Source organism: Lepisma saccharinum, chromosome 8 (genome assembly GCF_977018435.1).
Source record: "Lepisma saccharinum chromosome 8, izLepSacc3.1, whole genome shotgun sequence".
Lineage (NCBI taxonomy): Eukaryota > Metazoa > Arthropoda > Insecta > Zygentoma > Lepismatidae > Lepisma > Lepisma saccharinum.
In genome coordinates, this window is record NC_139236.1 from 58397305 (window position 1) to 58412927 (window position 15623).

The following is a 15623-nucleotide window of genomic DNA, read 5'->3' on the forward strand; positions in this document are numbered from 1 at the left end:
TTTCCCTAATGGAACAAGTAAGAGTGTTTCTAGGTGCAAAGAAAATCAAGTTTCCTCACATGTTACTAAAAGAAATTTCTTGAAGTCAGATCAATTAAATAGGTTTCCGAAATTCTCTGGAGTTTCTAGTGAACTAATCCCATCTGAATTCTTAGATGATGTCGAAGAGAATTTCGAGTTATTTCAAATAGCAGAAACAGATTTTATGACTTATGTACCAACGCTGCTAACAAAAGATGCTAAGCAATGGTACAAGATCTCAAAGCAAAAATTTTCAGATTACCAATCTTTCAAAATTCAGTTTCTGAATCATTATCAAAATTCTAATTGGAAAACAACGATGCTCACCAAAATCTTGAATTCCCAGTATCAAAAGTCTGTTCATGGGTCACTGCTAACATTTTTCATGGACCAATGGAAAATTTTGCAGATTGTTCAACCTACCACTGACGAAGCACAAAGGCTAGCTCAAATTGCTACTTTGATGCCTTTCAAAATTAAGGAAATTTTCATAATGAAACCTGTTACCGAGCTGAGTGAAGCCATCACGGTAATAGAAAATTCCGAAGCCCTTAGCAAAACTTCATTACGTGAAAGGCCACAGGCAGTATTTAACAGTAGAACTAAAAACTTTGATAATAATAGAAACATAGCAGTTATTCAAACTAAATGTACTGATCAGTCTAAAGACAGAGGTGACAAACTCAAGTGCGAGGTTGTTGATCATTCCAGCACACAGCGTAACTCAAAAAGAAATGTAATCGCCATTGCTAATAAGTCTACTTTTTCGGGAAACGAGTAAGTTGCTCATGTCGAGAGGGAGGTGTCATGAGTGTACCTGCTAATCCTCCTTTGCAACAACCCAACTCTAGTAATCTTAATCACACACACAAAAAATTTTACAATTCAGTCAAAACAAATACCGAAGCACAGGTCATTGAACCCTTGTACAATAATGTTCATTTGCTAGGTGATTCCATGATGATCCGCGTAGCAGAAACCTTGGCAAACTACACTGTTTCATATGATTCACTAGGTAAACGGAACATAGGGTTATGTACTAGCGGCCAAACTATTTCCAACCTATCTCAAAAGATCTGTCCAGATACCAAAGTTGGTAAAAAAGTGATGTTGCTTATTGGCACCAATGATTTTTTGAGATATACAGAGCTACACAAAATGAAAAGTGACCTCAAAGGTTTAATACACAAGTTATTACCTTTAACGAATCAGTTAATATTACTCACATTACCACCAATCCCAAAGTTATTAACTGCTGACAATCCTGATTTGTGGAGTAAGTGGAGTCAGTGGAATAATTTTCTAATGGAGTTGGGGAATGATGAGAATCTCATTGTAGTGAATATTAGTCATCTGTTTTTGAATGCAGATTCTAGTATAAAACTAGATCTATTTGAAAAACACTTAGGAAATCCAAGGAATGGCCGAATTGATTTAATTCATTGGTCAAAGTCTGGGATGAATGTAGTTTTTGATTTCTTGAAACAAAAAGGTCTGTTCAATGATGTCAATCAAAATGAAATCACAGTCCAGGCAGACATACACCAGTTTAACTCGTTAAACTAGTTACGAGCTCATGTCAAAAAGCAGGTGATGTGAGTGATGGGATAAATCCTGCTATTCATTTTATAAACTTAAGTGAATGTGATGAAATAGATTGCAGTGCAGAAATCAAAAATTGTAAGCAACCCATAAATACTAATAGCAAGCGTAAACCTTCTGCTCACATAAAAGTAAGAATAAACAATAAGGAATATACTTCTTTACTCGATAGTGGCGCTGAGGTCAGTGTTCTCTCGGAAACCCTGTGGAAGTCTATTTGTACTCAGGCTTCTAAACCACGGCTATTGCCAGTTACGGGAATTAAATTAGTTGACTATACAGGGAAAAGGAAAGACAAACTAATAGGTTCCACTCATTTGAACGTTGAAATTTGTGGACTTTCCTTTTACATTAAATTCCTGGTAGTCAGACATTTAAAAGTAGACATTATTCTCGGTTTAGATGTCCTATACAATATTGATAGTACTTTAGACTTTGTCCAGCGAGGCTTACTCTTGGAATCGAGCGAAGGAAGCAAATTCTCCAAATTTATCGCTGTTTCAAATGAAAGTTGTCCAGAAGAAGAGTTAGATTTCAGATCTTCTGTATCTAACATATCCCCACGGTCATCCTCTCATCCTTCTGATGAAGACTTGTGGAGAAGGGTTAAAGAGTGTGAACATTTAAATGAGTCACAAAGGATAGCTTTATTTCAGTTGTTAAAACAATATAAAACATTGTTTTCTGAATTACCAGGTCTCTGTAACAAGTATACACACACAATAGAACTGGATACTTCCACACCAATAGTTAACAAAAACTATCCAATACCATTAGCATATAGGGATGAAGTTGGCAGGCAAATAGAACAAATGTTCAACTTAGGCATTATTGAATATTCTGAATCAGAGTACCTATGTCCTCTCCTAGTTGTAGTCAAGCCCGGAGGAGGCATTCGTCTCTGCTTAGATCAAAGAAATATCAACAAACATGTCAAGCTTGAGCAATTACATCCTATGAACATAAATGAACTCTTAATGAGTTTCCATGGATGTCAATGTTTGTCCTCCCTAGATTTGGTTAATGCTTTCTGGCAGGTCCCCTTACACCCCAAAGCAAGAAAGTATACTGCTTTCAGTTTTCAGGGAAAACTTTACCAGTTCACAAGGGTAGTGTTCGGATCAATCAATGGAACGTCTGCTTTCATTAATGCTCTGACACGAACCTTGGAAGGTACGGAATCTTTTACAGTATGTTATGTAGACGACGTAATTGTCAAAAGCACGTCTTTCGAACAACATCTTTTTCACTTAAGACTTATTTTTGACAAGTTACGAGATGCCAACATGACACTGAGACTGGACAAATGTAGGTTTTGTCAAGTCAAGGTGGAATTTTTAGGGCACTCTATCAGTGCACAGGGTTATGAGAAATCTCCCAAGTATGTTCAAGCCATAAAAGACTTACCTGTCCCTTGCAATATCAAGCAACTGCAGAAAGTCTTGGGAAGTTTCAATTGGCTATCAAAATATGTTAAAGATTATGCCATCATAGCACATCCCTTGTACCAGTTATTGAAAAAAGGCAAAAAGTGGGAATGGGATGAAAGTGCACAATGCTCCTTTGAGTTGTTGAAACAGTCCATTATTGCAGAAACAATGCTTTACCATCCAGATTTGAACAAACCATTCTTTGTTCAAACTGATGGATCAAATATAGGCATTGCAGGATATTGTTTTCAACTGGTAGACAACTACTTGTGTCCGATTGGATTCGTGTCAAGAATTTTGAAACCTTTTGAGAAATCATATACGTCCACTGAAGTAGAAGTGTTAGCAATACTCTTTACACTGGACAAATTTAAATCACTGTTGTTAGGTAGAAAATTTACTGTTATCACAGATCATAAATCCCTCACGTGGTTAGAATCTGCACACACTTGGAACAATAGGCTGACTAGATGGTTTATTCAAATACAACAGTACTCATTCCATGTCGAATATTGTAGAGGTAAAGAAAACCTCTTGGCAGACCTGTTGAGCCGATCTTTTAATGACCGTGATAATGAACTCATATTCATGAATAACTTTGAGTATCTTGATGAGTCATTAATATGTGATAAAAACAATTTTGTTAATGAACAAAATAGTGATCCGTATTGCAGTGGTGTTAAATCTGTTCTCGCTGGTTGTGAAAGTTCACAACAGAGCAAACATCGAAACTGGAAGAATATATACCTTATTCACAATGATCTACTTACCATCAAAGATTTTCACAATCCAAACCGGATAAGAATATGCGTGCCTCAATCATTAGTAAATCTTGTACTGCACAAGTATCATGATCAAGGTGGTCATTTTGGTACAGACAAGACACTCGGTAAAATTTACCAAATATTTTACTGGCCTCATATGAAAAGAGACACAAAGTCTTACATCACTGATTGTGAAATTTGCATGAAAAATAAACCAGATAAACATCCTCCTAAGTATCTGGAAATCATGCACAAACCCTCAAAACCAGGTGAAATATTATTTATTGATTTACAAGGTCCATTCATACGTTCCTCCAAAGGTGAAAAATATTTACTAACAGTATTAGATTCTGCTAGCCGTTATCTTGTGGCATATCCTATTGGCAATAGTACAGCTTCCATCGTAACTAGAAAACTAACACATTCTTACTTCATCCATTTGGGAATACCAACAATCATTATATGTGACAATGGTCCACAATTTCGTGCAGAACATTTTACAAAAGGTATGCATGCTCTCAATGTAAAAATTTTTTACATACCCAGTTATCATCCAAGTGCTAACTTAGTGGAGAGATATCACCAGGAAATAAATAGATTGATGCGTATATTTTGCAATGGTAAACATAAGCAATGGTCTAGCCATGTTGCTGCCATTTTACATCTGTTAAATAATTCAATTTGTTCCAGTACAGGTTATGCTCCTATAGAACTCAGGCTAAATATTGAACCTCAAAATATCTGTAAAAAAGTACTAACGGATCGCATTCCTGATGTAGAGATGTGGAAAAATAAGCTGCTTATGGCAGAAACATGTAGTTTCAATAAGAGACAAAAACATATTATAAAACAGCATGAAAAACAAGCAACAAAAAATCCAGTAAAGCAAGGCGATCTGATCTTCATAAAACTGCATCCTCAAAGTGACACTATCACTTGCATTATAAAAAAATATTGTAATTTATACCAAGGTCCTTTTGTTTGTATGCAAATTCATGATGATAACACAGTGAAAGCCATATGCTGCAATACTGGAAAAGACATTGCAAATATTTCCGTAAAAAATATCAAAGCTTGGCATTGTTCATTGGACAAACAAAAACTTTGGATAAACAAACTTTTAAGCATGCGTAACGATTTGCAACTTCATGAGTTAGGTTTGGAGCAGTTGCATGATGCTGTCTAACGATATTTATTAAGAGCATGATAAGAAATTGTAAATTATAGTGGTACCATATTTGTGATATGTGGAGTTTGTGCATACATGTTGTCTATTGCATGTTATGAATGTATGCATGCTAATTTATGTATGCGAGATGCATATGTTATGATTTTATCTCTGCATGCAAATTGTACATGATGTGTTTTCTTTTTTTTTACTGATGCATGTAAACTGCACGTGTGTTGTTTTGTGTTTATTCTTGAAAATTGTACAAATTTGGTTCTGCGATTATGCATACAAACTGTACATATGTGTATTCTGTTTTGTGTTTATGCATGTTAAGTTATTTAATATATGAATCTGATATTTTGTCATAATCTTACATGTTATATCTTTGTTTATGTGGTGTTTGTTTTGTAACTAACTTCTTGCATGTAGACAATGTCATAATTTTAGTAATGCATGAAGTATTTGACATTTCTTCTTGATTCTCAGTAAGAATGTCAAATTTCCCAACCCCGGGGAATTTATGACAGATCATAAGTTCTCTAGTTGAAAATGTTGTATATAAAAATAATCACGCTGTACAAATTACAACTTTGCCAGCAATGTGTAAAAAACTACAATGGCAATCACGCTGTACAAATTATAACTTTGACAGCGCTGCAAAGAAAAGTCATATTGGCAATCGCATTGTATAAAATAGAGGAATAGGAGGGTGGAGAGATTCTGTGGTTTGGTTGAATGGAAGCCGGGGTTGTAAGTTTATGCGATGCATGTTAATCGGATTGTTTTCTAACAAATTTCAAGCATGTTTGCATGTAAAAATTAATAAAAATCTGAATTTACTAACACCAGACTTGTTTTTGACATTTTTCATGAGTTAGCGTATGTGGTTTAAGCCTGAAAGGTAAAAATCCAAGTAAGGAAGTTGGTCCCCTGCGATTCTCCAGTTGCCAGAAGTGCTACGAGAATAGGTAGGCGGTCATAGAGAAGTGTAGGTATTGCATATGATTGATTGATTGATTTGTGGTTTTAAGCCCACTTTATGCACAGAAAGAGGCTAATAGGGACTGGACCTACAGTTTAAAGTGGGATCCGAACCACTGTGCCATGTGCCTCCTCCAGGTACCGAACCCAGGACCCCTTGATCACAAAGTGACGATGTTACCACTACACCATCGGGAAGGCATGGGTATTGCATATGGTTGGTAGGTTTGATGTGAATAGAGATTTCCAAATGACCTTCCTTCATGTGCACATCCATTCCAGGAAGGTGATTTGGTTGGTGGAGTGGGTCCAGGTGAACTGGATGGAGCAGATGTGGTTTAGTTGGTTTAGGAAGATGGACAGGGATGGTTCTCTGTGTGTCCAGAGAATGAAGATATCATCGATGAAACGGAGCCAGAAGAGAGGTTTGAGGGATTTGGTCTCCAGAAACTTTTGTTCAACCTTTTCATGGGCAAACTTGATACACACACACAAATGAAGAAGGAGACAGTAAACACTTACCACATTAAAGGAAAAAGTTTGATTTCATAGCCTAGCCCACATTTTCAATGGAGACGAAAGAGGTTCACAGAATGACGAAAAGTAGGAGCACAGAATACTAACTGTAGCATTGGTACAATGTTGCCAGAGAAAGACGATAGGAAACAAATATAAGGTACTTTCACCAGTGTTTACTGCATAGGGAATTTCATCTAACCAACATTAATTCTCATCATTGTGATTAACCAATAGTGGCAAACAAGTGATGCTAAATAACAGAAATATGTATGCAAACTTCCTTCTTACTTGAATCAAGGATAAACAATTATTTCCTGAATGAGCCAAGAAAGAAATAAGTTTTCACCCTATTATCGCAATCACACTAATCCTATTACATTGACAAATTATTCGGTGACAGTTCCGAACGTTTAATGATTTTTTTTGCAAGTATTATAGGAGTACTTGCAAGTGTTTTAGAATACTGGAAACAATTCGCCAGCTGAATATCCATTTTTCATCACAAATGAGTTCATAACATTATCATGTTCCTTGCATGTTAATGCATCAAAATCCAAAGCAACGTAACTGGTTGTCAAGTGACGTGAACTATGAACACTGTGAAGTTAGTGCAAATGGACATATGACAAAATAGCATTCAGCAGGCGAATTCTGGGAGTAAGTTCGAAGTTTTCTAACATGTTTAGTGGAGCTGGAAGATCACTAAGTATTATTTTTTAAAGAATGTATGCATCCTTCACCTCAGACATGAGTTTTTTGTGGATTTACATGTGAGGCTCGAAGAGGGTTCTGTGCTTGAGATCAAATATTACATGATCACGTGTTTAAAGTATCTCGGGACGTTATTTTAATGCCAAGAGTCCTAAACCTGACATAACAACAAAAGGATTTAGAAATATTTTATTAATATCAAGAGCCCTAAAGCTAACCTGTCTAACCAATCAACAAAAGCAATTAGCACCCCATGCATGTGAAGTAGTTGACAGCTGCAGTATCCACGATGACACTACTCGAATGGCTGCTCGCAAACGAAGAATGATATAGAGTATATGGAGTAGAGAAAGTTTGCTCTCCTGAAAGCAGGCATCAAGTAATCACTAAGACTGAAGTATGTGTTAACAGATATAATTAGAAAATAAAATACGTGAAATATGCCTAAGCACTATGATAATTTAGGAATTAAACAATCTGAACTTGACCCAATTATTCAAATGATTACCTTTCATGGAGTTCTTTCGGATTAACTGTAGGTAGCACATCTCTTGTTCGCAGTTTCCAAACCTCCTTCTTCTCTTCCGTGAAAACATCATCGGCCCACCAGAAGAATGAACAAGCTTTTCTGTCTCGATATGCTGAACAGGCAAAATATCTCCTTGGAGATCCATTTTTGATTCGCTCAAACTGAAGTGTAGGTCCTTTAGCAAAATTAGAAATATTAAATCAATTTCAAATTATATACACATGTAAAAATATAGAAACCATGCTAAATTTCCAAAAAGTTGTCTCAATGCTTTTTTGTCGTTGTTTATAGCTATATGTGGAGTTATACAGTAACTATAATAGTTACCATCATTACCAGCCAATTGTACCACTGTTACAGGCAAGAGTGTCAAGTCGGAACACACATCCCAGGAGGGGAAGGGGAAGTTGCTGATAGGTCATCATGTGAATTTTGCCTCCTATGTACTTACCATTATGATCTTGTAGACAAAAGTACTACAGAAACATTGCTAACTTATTTTCAATTTCTTATTAAAATACTTACAGTTGAAAAATAAAAAAAAAACAAGATGTGGTGGGTTTGGACAAGACCCCTTTGGGTAAAACACAACACATTAATCCTCAATAACCAACTGGTTTCGAACATACTCTTGTGAGATGTCAAGCTTCTGCAAACTCCGTTACTCAGACTCAGGAGGCCAAAATTACTACAGATAATAAGTACATTGTTTACGCAATGGCAATATTCTAAACAGAAATGCAATTTTCAGTTTGCACTATGCATATGTGTAAATAAAGTGGATCTATACTTTTAAAAACAAACATTAAATTTAGCAAGAATTACCACTTTCATGGTTATTTACTTTTTATTTTAATCACAGATAATTGCCTTTTGTTTATATAATGAAGAAAACACACTGTAGAAAACTTGGAAAAAAAAATGGGACCTCCACCATGTTAGCCAACTGTAAACCTGGGAATGAAAATGGGCAGCTCCTGCACTTTAACCCATATCATGGCACCCGTGTCATGCAATGGGCTGGAAAGGTAAGAAGTATCAATGTTATGAAAAGCAACATTTAACTTACCATGCGGACACTGTGGATTATTCTTCAATCCATCCAATATTATTTTCAGACCCTGCCTATCCATTGGTGCTGAAATAGAAGCATAAAGAGAAATTACAAAATTATTGTATTTGTACAAAAATACCCTGCACTAGATAACTTAGGATAACATGAAGATATGAATATATGCTATCTTCTATCACTCAAGCCCTGTGCATTGTTGGTCCAAATATGTATTAAGTGTTTTGGGGCATACCATTTGATAAAATAATTTTGGCTTTCCCGAAGCAGGCCACATTATACACGAGAAAGAGGAAAATCTGAGATAATCATTGAATGAATGATGGAACGAGTTCTAACGGTATACCTGCAAAGATGTGTTGGGAACAGAAATCCCAATGCAGGGAAACGTAACATTAGGAACAGTAAGAGTAAGTGGGATAAGTAAGTATAGGTCAAAAGATCTCATCAAATATAATATATGGCAGGAATGCTTTATATAAGTAAATATAGTTCCAAATCATCATAAACAGGTTTTCTATTTTTTTTGGGGGGGGGGCATATAGAAAACTGTGCAATACAGGCAGGATACATTCTTATACAAGAAATAGTTATAGGTATTTTATTAGTTAGGCCCCCATACAACAAATATCTTGAACATCCCTCATAACATGAATTACTGGCCCAGCAGGCAGGGTACATCAGTCACCGACTAGGACAATTAAGTTGTGTCATATCCAGTTCTATTTAACAGTGGTCGAGCCTTGTCAACAATTTCTGTCTCTTTGCAAAAAGGTGGAAAGGGCAAGAAGAATCTCACATTTCTCGGGCCAGTTTGACGTTTGTGCGGTGAGCAGATGAGAGAATTCCCCTTCTCCAGCGGTGGAAAGGAAATTCAGATGTAAATCCAGCTTTGGCTTTGCAGTCTAGCTCTTGTTACTTCAGAGAAAAAATATTCCCGATTATATTCCCGATGTAGCTCATTTCTGGAAATCCATTGCGACAACACTTGCTGATCCGGTAGGCCGGAACGGCAACTGGGCCCCTAAACAGGCATATGAATAACCCCCTAGCACACTTGCCTCTAAGTCTTTCCCCACTGTTCCCTTGCATTGGTGCCCTTTCCTCTTGTTACCTCTTGAGGGTAGCCGAACGGCTGCCTGTTGGCCTTTGTCAGCTGCAGAAAAAATGTCCTCTGCAATATACACTCACCGTAATGTTGTCGGTTAACATTTAACAATGTTGTTATTTTATTGAATTTTTTTTTAATAGGGATGGGCTGATATGAAATTTTGACCGATAAAGTACTGATATGAAATTTTTAACCGATAAAGTACAGATATAAAATTTACCGATACAGATATTCTACCGCGTTTTGAGGTGACTGCAGTGCAAGTGAAGCTAAATATTTAGACATTTACTTTTTGGAAAGAAGAGCATGGAAATTATCCATAAAAATTACAACAAAATGGCAGAATTTTGCACTAATTTATAAGATATTTATCGATATATCGGATCGGTAAAATAATCGGTAATTTTACCGATAAACCGATATGCCTATATCGGCCGATACCGATAGAGTACCGATTAATCGGTCCGATCCCTACTTTTTAATTTCTCTAAAAATTGCTGTTGCCGCAAGCACACCATGCCTCTGGCAGGTACTGAGAATAGTATTTAGGGCTATTTTCACCAGGTACTGAGAATAGCATGTAGGGTTATTTTCACCAGGTACTGAGAATAGCATTTAGGGCTATTTTCACCAGGTACTGAGAATAGCATTTAGGGCTATTTTCAGTATGAAAAGTAATTCCTGAATCATAGCATAACATCGTATATTTTATCTTATTTTCTTATATTAATTGGCAGTGTTGCTGAACTTATTGCTATGAAGTTTTTTCAAATTAAAAATGCGTGCAACTACTACTGTCACCAGGTAGTGAGAATAGCAGAAAGTGCTGAAGATCAGAAATTACATGATCAAGCGATGGAAGATATTTACAGATGTAATTTTAATGTTAATAGCCCTAAACCTGACCTGCCTAACCTAACAACAAAAGCATCTAGGGACATAATACCCTTTCATACTTATATCATGTGACATAATAGTAAGACATATGAGAACACCTTGCGGTGTTTTTCCAACTCCATAGAGTGCAAAAAAAATTAAAAAAATAGAAAAACGTTATCCTTGGTAACTGTCCCGATTGCTATATGATTTCTCCTAGCACAAAGACTAATTATTGTAGAATTTCGGAAATGATTGTCACACGAAATTTGAACCTTCCTTAAAGTAATGAGCACTGTTTGGACTTGAAAAAGGTACTAATTTACTATAGTTCAAACAGATTTCTTCCTTTTTACAGAAGAAACTACTTACCGTAATATGTTCCTGTAGCATTGTCTAACATCGGGAAGGTGTTTTGCGTGATGTGGGAATGTATCATAACGGAAATTCATGTTCTTCATTGAAAATTCATGCTCCGACGGAGAATAGCCTTTGGCGCGTACACCTTCGTACATAATCACGTGTCGTGATTGTGTTTTGTTCTTGTTCATTGGGTATTCAGTGTTTCGAACTGTCTGTGTTTGCAATGAAAGTTAGAAACATGACGTGTCGTGGATGCATGGTGAAATTCTTACCGGGTGTGGAAGATCCAGTGGATTTTTAAATTTAATTGAAAATGAGATCGTGAAGAAAGGAAAGGAATGTCGAAAATGTGGCAGTGAATGTAAGCTACTCGTTAGAAGGAATGGGCTGTGGGTATATGCCTAATTTGACGTGTCGTGGATGCGTGGTGAAACTGAGGTTAAGTTTCACGTATCCTGGAAACGGATCTCTTCAAATTTAAAAGTTAGGGGCTTATTTGGGGGCAGGTGACTCTGGCCAATTTCTAACATGCCTTTAACAGGGACTCTATAGATAAATCCAGGTAGCCGGAGCGGAGGGTGGCCACAGTAGGTCACAAGGTAACGATTGTATAAGTCAGAGACGGAAAAGACGAGAAAGTACTTACGAAATTGCGTTCTTGAGGACTTTCTGAAGCCGGGGAAATTGTTTTTTTGAATTGTGCAACTTATTTGGCCTGTAAGCATCTCCGTTGTACGATAGCTCGTGCTGCCATTACCGTCGACTACGTGAATCAAATGTTCCGTGCGTTCGTACATGTAACCCCCCGTCAGTGTAGCAACCACACGGTAGTTTTACAAGATGATTTGTGAGAGGTTTTTTTTTTGTTTTTTTTTTCCAATTCAAGGTAAGACTCTAGTTTACGTCCTTTTCCTAAGGAATACGTGTCATATATCGTTGGAAAGCTTATTTTATAAGGAATTCAACAACGTAAATCCCAAAGCGATGAAAAATTTCCTGAAGGAGTATATCGAGAAAAACCGATGTTGTCCGGATATGCATAATTGAACGTACTGAGGAATTTTTTAGATGATGAAGCACATATTTAGGGGTGAAATGAGTGCTAATGGAACCTAACCTAACCTCGTAGGCATACCTCGACCCCATGAATGGATAGTTGGGCTATCGTGAATAGAAAGTGTAAAAAGAAAAAGGTACTTACACGAAGAGATGCCGGGTGCCGCACCACGAGCGCGCACCGTGAACGCAAAGAAGCAATCACCATGCAGATAAGGACGTAAAGTAGAGTCTAGCCTCAATTTTCGTTTCAAAACCTTTTGTGAATCGTTTGTGCGGCATTTATCGGTTCATAAGTTTGGAAACACTGCACATCAGCTGACGATAGACAACGTGAGTCAAGATTTGCCCGCCGAATTAGCAACGACCAATAAATGATTATAATGTTAAAGAATAACGCTTTTTTTCATGGAAAAAAAGTGATCCCACCTTGAAAAATGTTCCGGTATGCATATGAGGTAAGTAGAAATGATTTTTATTTGAAAATAAACGAGTTTAATGTGTCTCCAGGTTATACAACTGATACCGGCCACAATTACCCCAGAGGCGGAGCCCGGAATGTGTGGGAAATTTGGACTCAAAAATTTCAAAATAATTTTTTACTTTAAATTTCCCACTGATTCTGGGACGGATAGCCCCACAAAACATTACAATTTCCTTCATAAAAAAATGCGAAAATTACATCAGAAGAGCTTTGTTCATGGGTATTTCTTGGGTTCCGAAGGTTGAAGAACTGCATAACGAATGAAAATCGACAAAAGACAAGCATGACTCACGATTTTGTAGGAAGGTGTCTGAGGCAAGCAAAAAAACTACGAAAAAGAAGTCCTCGTGGTACTAGTGGTACAGATTTCGGAGCGAATTTACAATATAGAGAAAGTCTCCAATTTTGTTAATTTTCGGTATACTAACTAATTTGGACCTCCTAATCACGGATCTGTTGAAAAAAACCGGGGGTCACGTCTGAAAATTTGAAAAAAAGCCGATTGAATTTTCTATATATATAGGTGTATATGCGTAGTTTTACGAACAAAAATGTAATATCCTGTCATTGTGTCCAACCACGCCGTTGTTTAACAAGAAAATGATTTACGATGTTCAATTCTACTACGATCCCTATTTTTTCGATGAATTTAGGGGTAAAATGAGTGCTAATGGAACCTAACCTAACAGGCCTAACCTAACCTCGTGTGAATGGTTCGTGGGGCTACCCGTGGATGGTTTTTGGGGCTAACGTCAATGGTTTGTGGGGCTACCCGTGGATTGTTTTTGGGGCTAACGTCAATGGTTTGTGGGGCTACCCGTGGATGGTTTTTGGCGCTAATGAACAATTTTTCATCAAAATGTACAATTTCCAGACGTGACCCCCGGTTTTTTACAACAGATCCCTGATTAGGAGGTAAAAATTAGTTAGTATACCGAAAATTAACGAAATTGGAGACTTTCTCTATATTGTACATTCTAGCCCAGATTTCTACAGAAGAAACTACGGTAAATTTCTCGTAAGGGACAAACGGATTTCATCAAATTTACAGGAGAAATTACTTACCGAATGCAGTTTCTTTATACTTCTGGAAGTGCGGGGAAGTGTTTTCTCGCATCGTTCATTGAATTTTGACGGTAAATCATCTATTTTTCGATATAAATGTGTGACCGATGCACGGAAGTTCTTGCATCCATTTACTTCCAGGTGGATGTAGCCTGTGTGTGATGACGTAATCCTGGTCAGTGTTTCCAAACACGTGTTTTTGTAACTGAAGAAGATACGTTTCTAAAAATGCTTTGTGGGACTATGTGTCAATGGTTCGTGGGGCTATGCGTCAATGGTTCGTGGGGCTATGCGTCAATGGTTCCTGGGGCTATGCGAGAATGGTGTGTGGGGCTACGCATATTTTTTTCGAAACCAATTTTTAACTATTGTAACCTATAGTGACCCTACCTAACCTAACCTTACCGGAAATGGTTCGTGGGGCTATGTATGAATGGTTTGTGGGGCTATGCGTCAATGGTTTGTGGGCTACGTAGGTATCTTTGGGTGCAGTGGGGTGGAAACACTGCATGCTGAGTACGGTAGTGAAACTGTGATCGCCATTTTGCATGTTACCGAAGGCAAAAAGAAACGAAGAAAACTTACTCAATATGTCGCAAATATAGCTTATTTCCGTGAAATAAGCGAAATGCCACCTTCAGCAATGTTTCTCAATGCAGAATACGTAAGTACGAATATTCAAATTAAATAAACTAGGAAATTTCAGCTGTTTGTCCCTTACGAGAAATTTACCGAAACTACTTACCGTAATAAGTTCCTGTAGTTTTGTCTAACATCTGGAAGGTGTTTTGTGTGATGTGGGAATGTTTCATAGCGGAAATTCAACCATTGACTCATAGCCCCACGAACCATTCATACATAGCCCCACGAACAATTTCCAGTAAGGTTAGGTAAAAATATGCGTAGCCCCACACACCATTCTCGCATAACCCCACGAACCATTGACACATAGCCCCACAAACCATTTGCGGAGACGTACGTTCTTCAGTTACAAAAACACTCTTTAAAAAAAAAAAAAAAGATAAAAAAAACGTGAATACACGTTAAAAAATTATCCGCGAAACAGATAGGTACGTAGAAATGTCAATAATTGACGAAACTCAGAAGTTATACGTGTCTGAAGGATAGTAAACATTTACCTACACCCTACTAACGTCAAATGTTCCTTGCACTAATCACTCCGTATCCAGAAAGTTCCTTTTCACACATGGTAGAGGATTCATATATAGGAATTTTGATAATGTGATCTGTTAGATCTGATTCATTTAGTATAAATGTTCACCAGTGCATTACCTTCGTTAATATTCACCGTACAGATGTTAAACAACTCTTCTTTCTTGTGTTACTGGTGCTTACAATCCTACAGTATTACACGTGCTATGAAAATGAAAAACAGTAACAGTACCAACACGCAGTCGCCATCTTTGTCAACTTCCAGCAATGTTGTCAAACAGGATCCGCCTGAACGTAATCTGCACACAATTGGAAAGTACTAGGGGTGTGCGGGATACCGAAAAGTCGGGACGGGATCGGGAAAAAAAATTTCCCGTCCCGATCCCGACTTCGGGAAATGACTTCCCGACTTTTCGGGATCACGAGCAGTCGGGAAATACCGTATGGTCACTTTTAAAAGGGCCGAGTCTGCTGCCACGCGCGTGTCAGCAGTAAGAATAAGCGTCAAATTTGCTCCTGCCACGTAATTCGTCTGCTAAGAGGATGTTACAAAGCTTAAGAACAGATGAAGACGAGAAAAATGCAAGTTTATGACTAGTGGGAATGAATGTACAGGTAATTTAGAACTTTTTTTTTAAGAAAGCATTTAGCGATATTATTTTAATGCTAACAGAACCTATCCTAACTACGAGAGCATT

General features: G+C 37.3%; 1 protein-coding gene across 1 annotated transcript in view; it reads right to left on the reverse strand.

Annotated features, from left to right (window-relative positions):
* The window catches only part of LOC145991031 (rRNA N(6)-adenosine-methyltransferase ZCCHC4), a 64053-nt gene extending 48853 nt beyond the window's left edge, over window positions 1–15200 (reverse strand). The window contains exons 1-3 of the mRNA XM_083126712.1: window positions 15046–15200; window positions 8798–8866; window positions 7708–7903 (exon numbers count right to left, since the gene is read on the reverse strand). Coding sequence (XP_082982838.1) covers window positions 7708–7903; window positions 8798–8861 — 260 coding nt within the window. The 5' untranslated portion in view covers window positions 8862–8866; window positions 15046–15200. The remainder of the gene's footprint in view (window positions 1–7707; window positions 7904–8797; window positions 8867–15045) is intronic.
* Window positions 15201–15623: the final 423 nt, after the last annotated feature.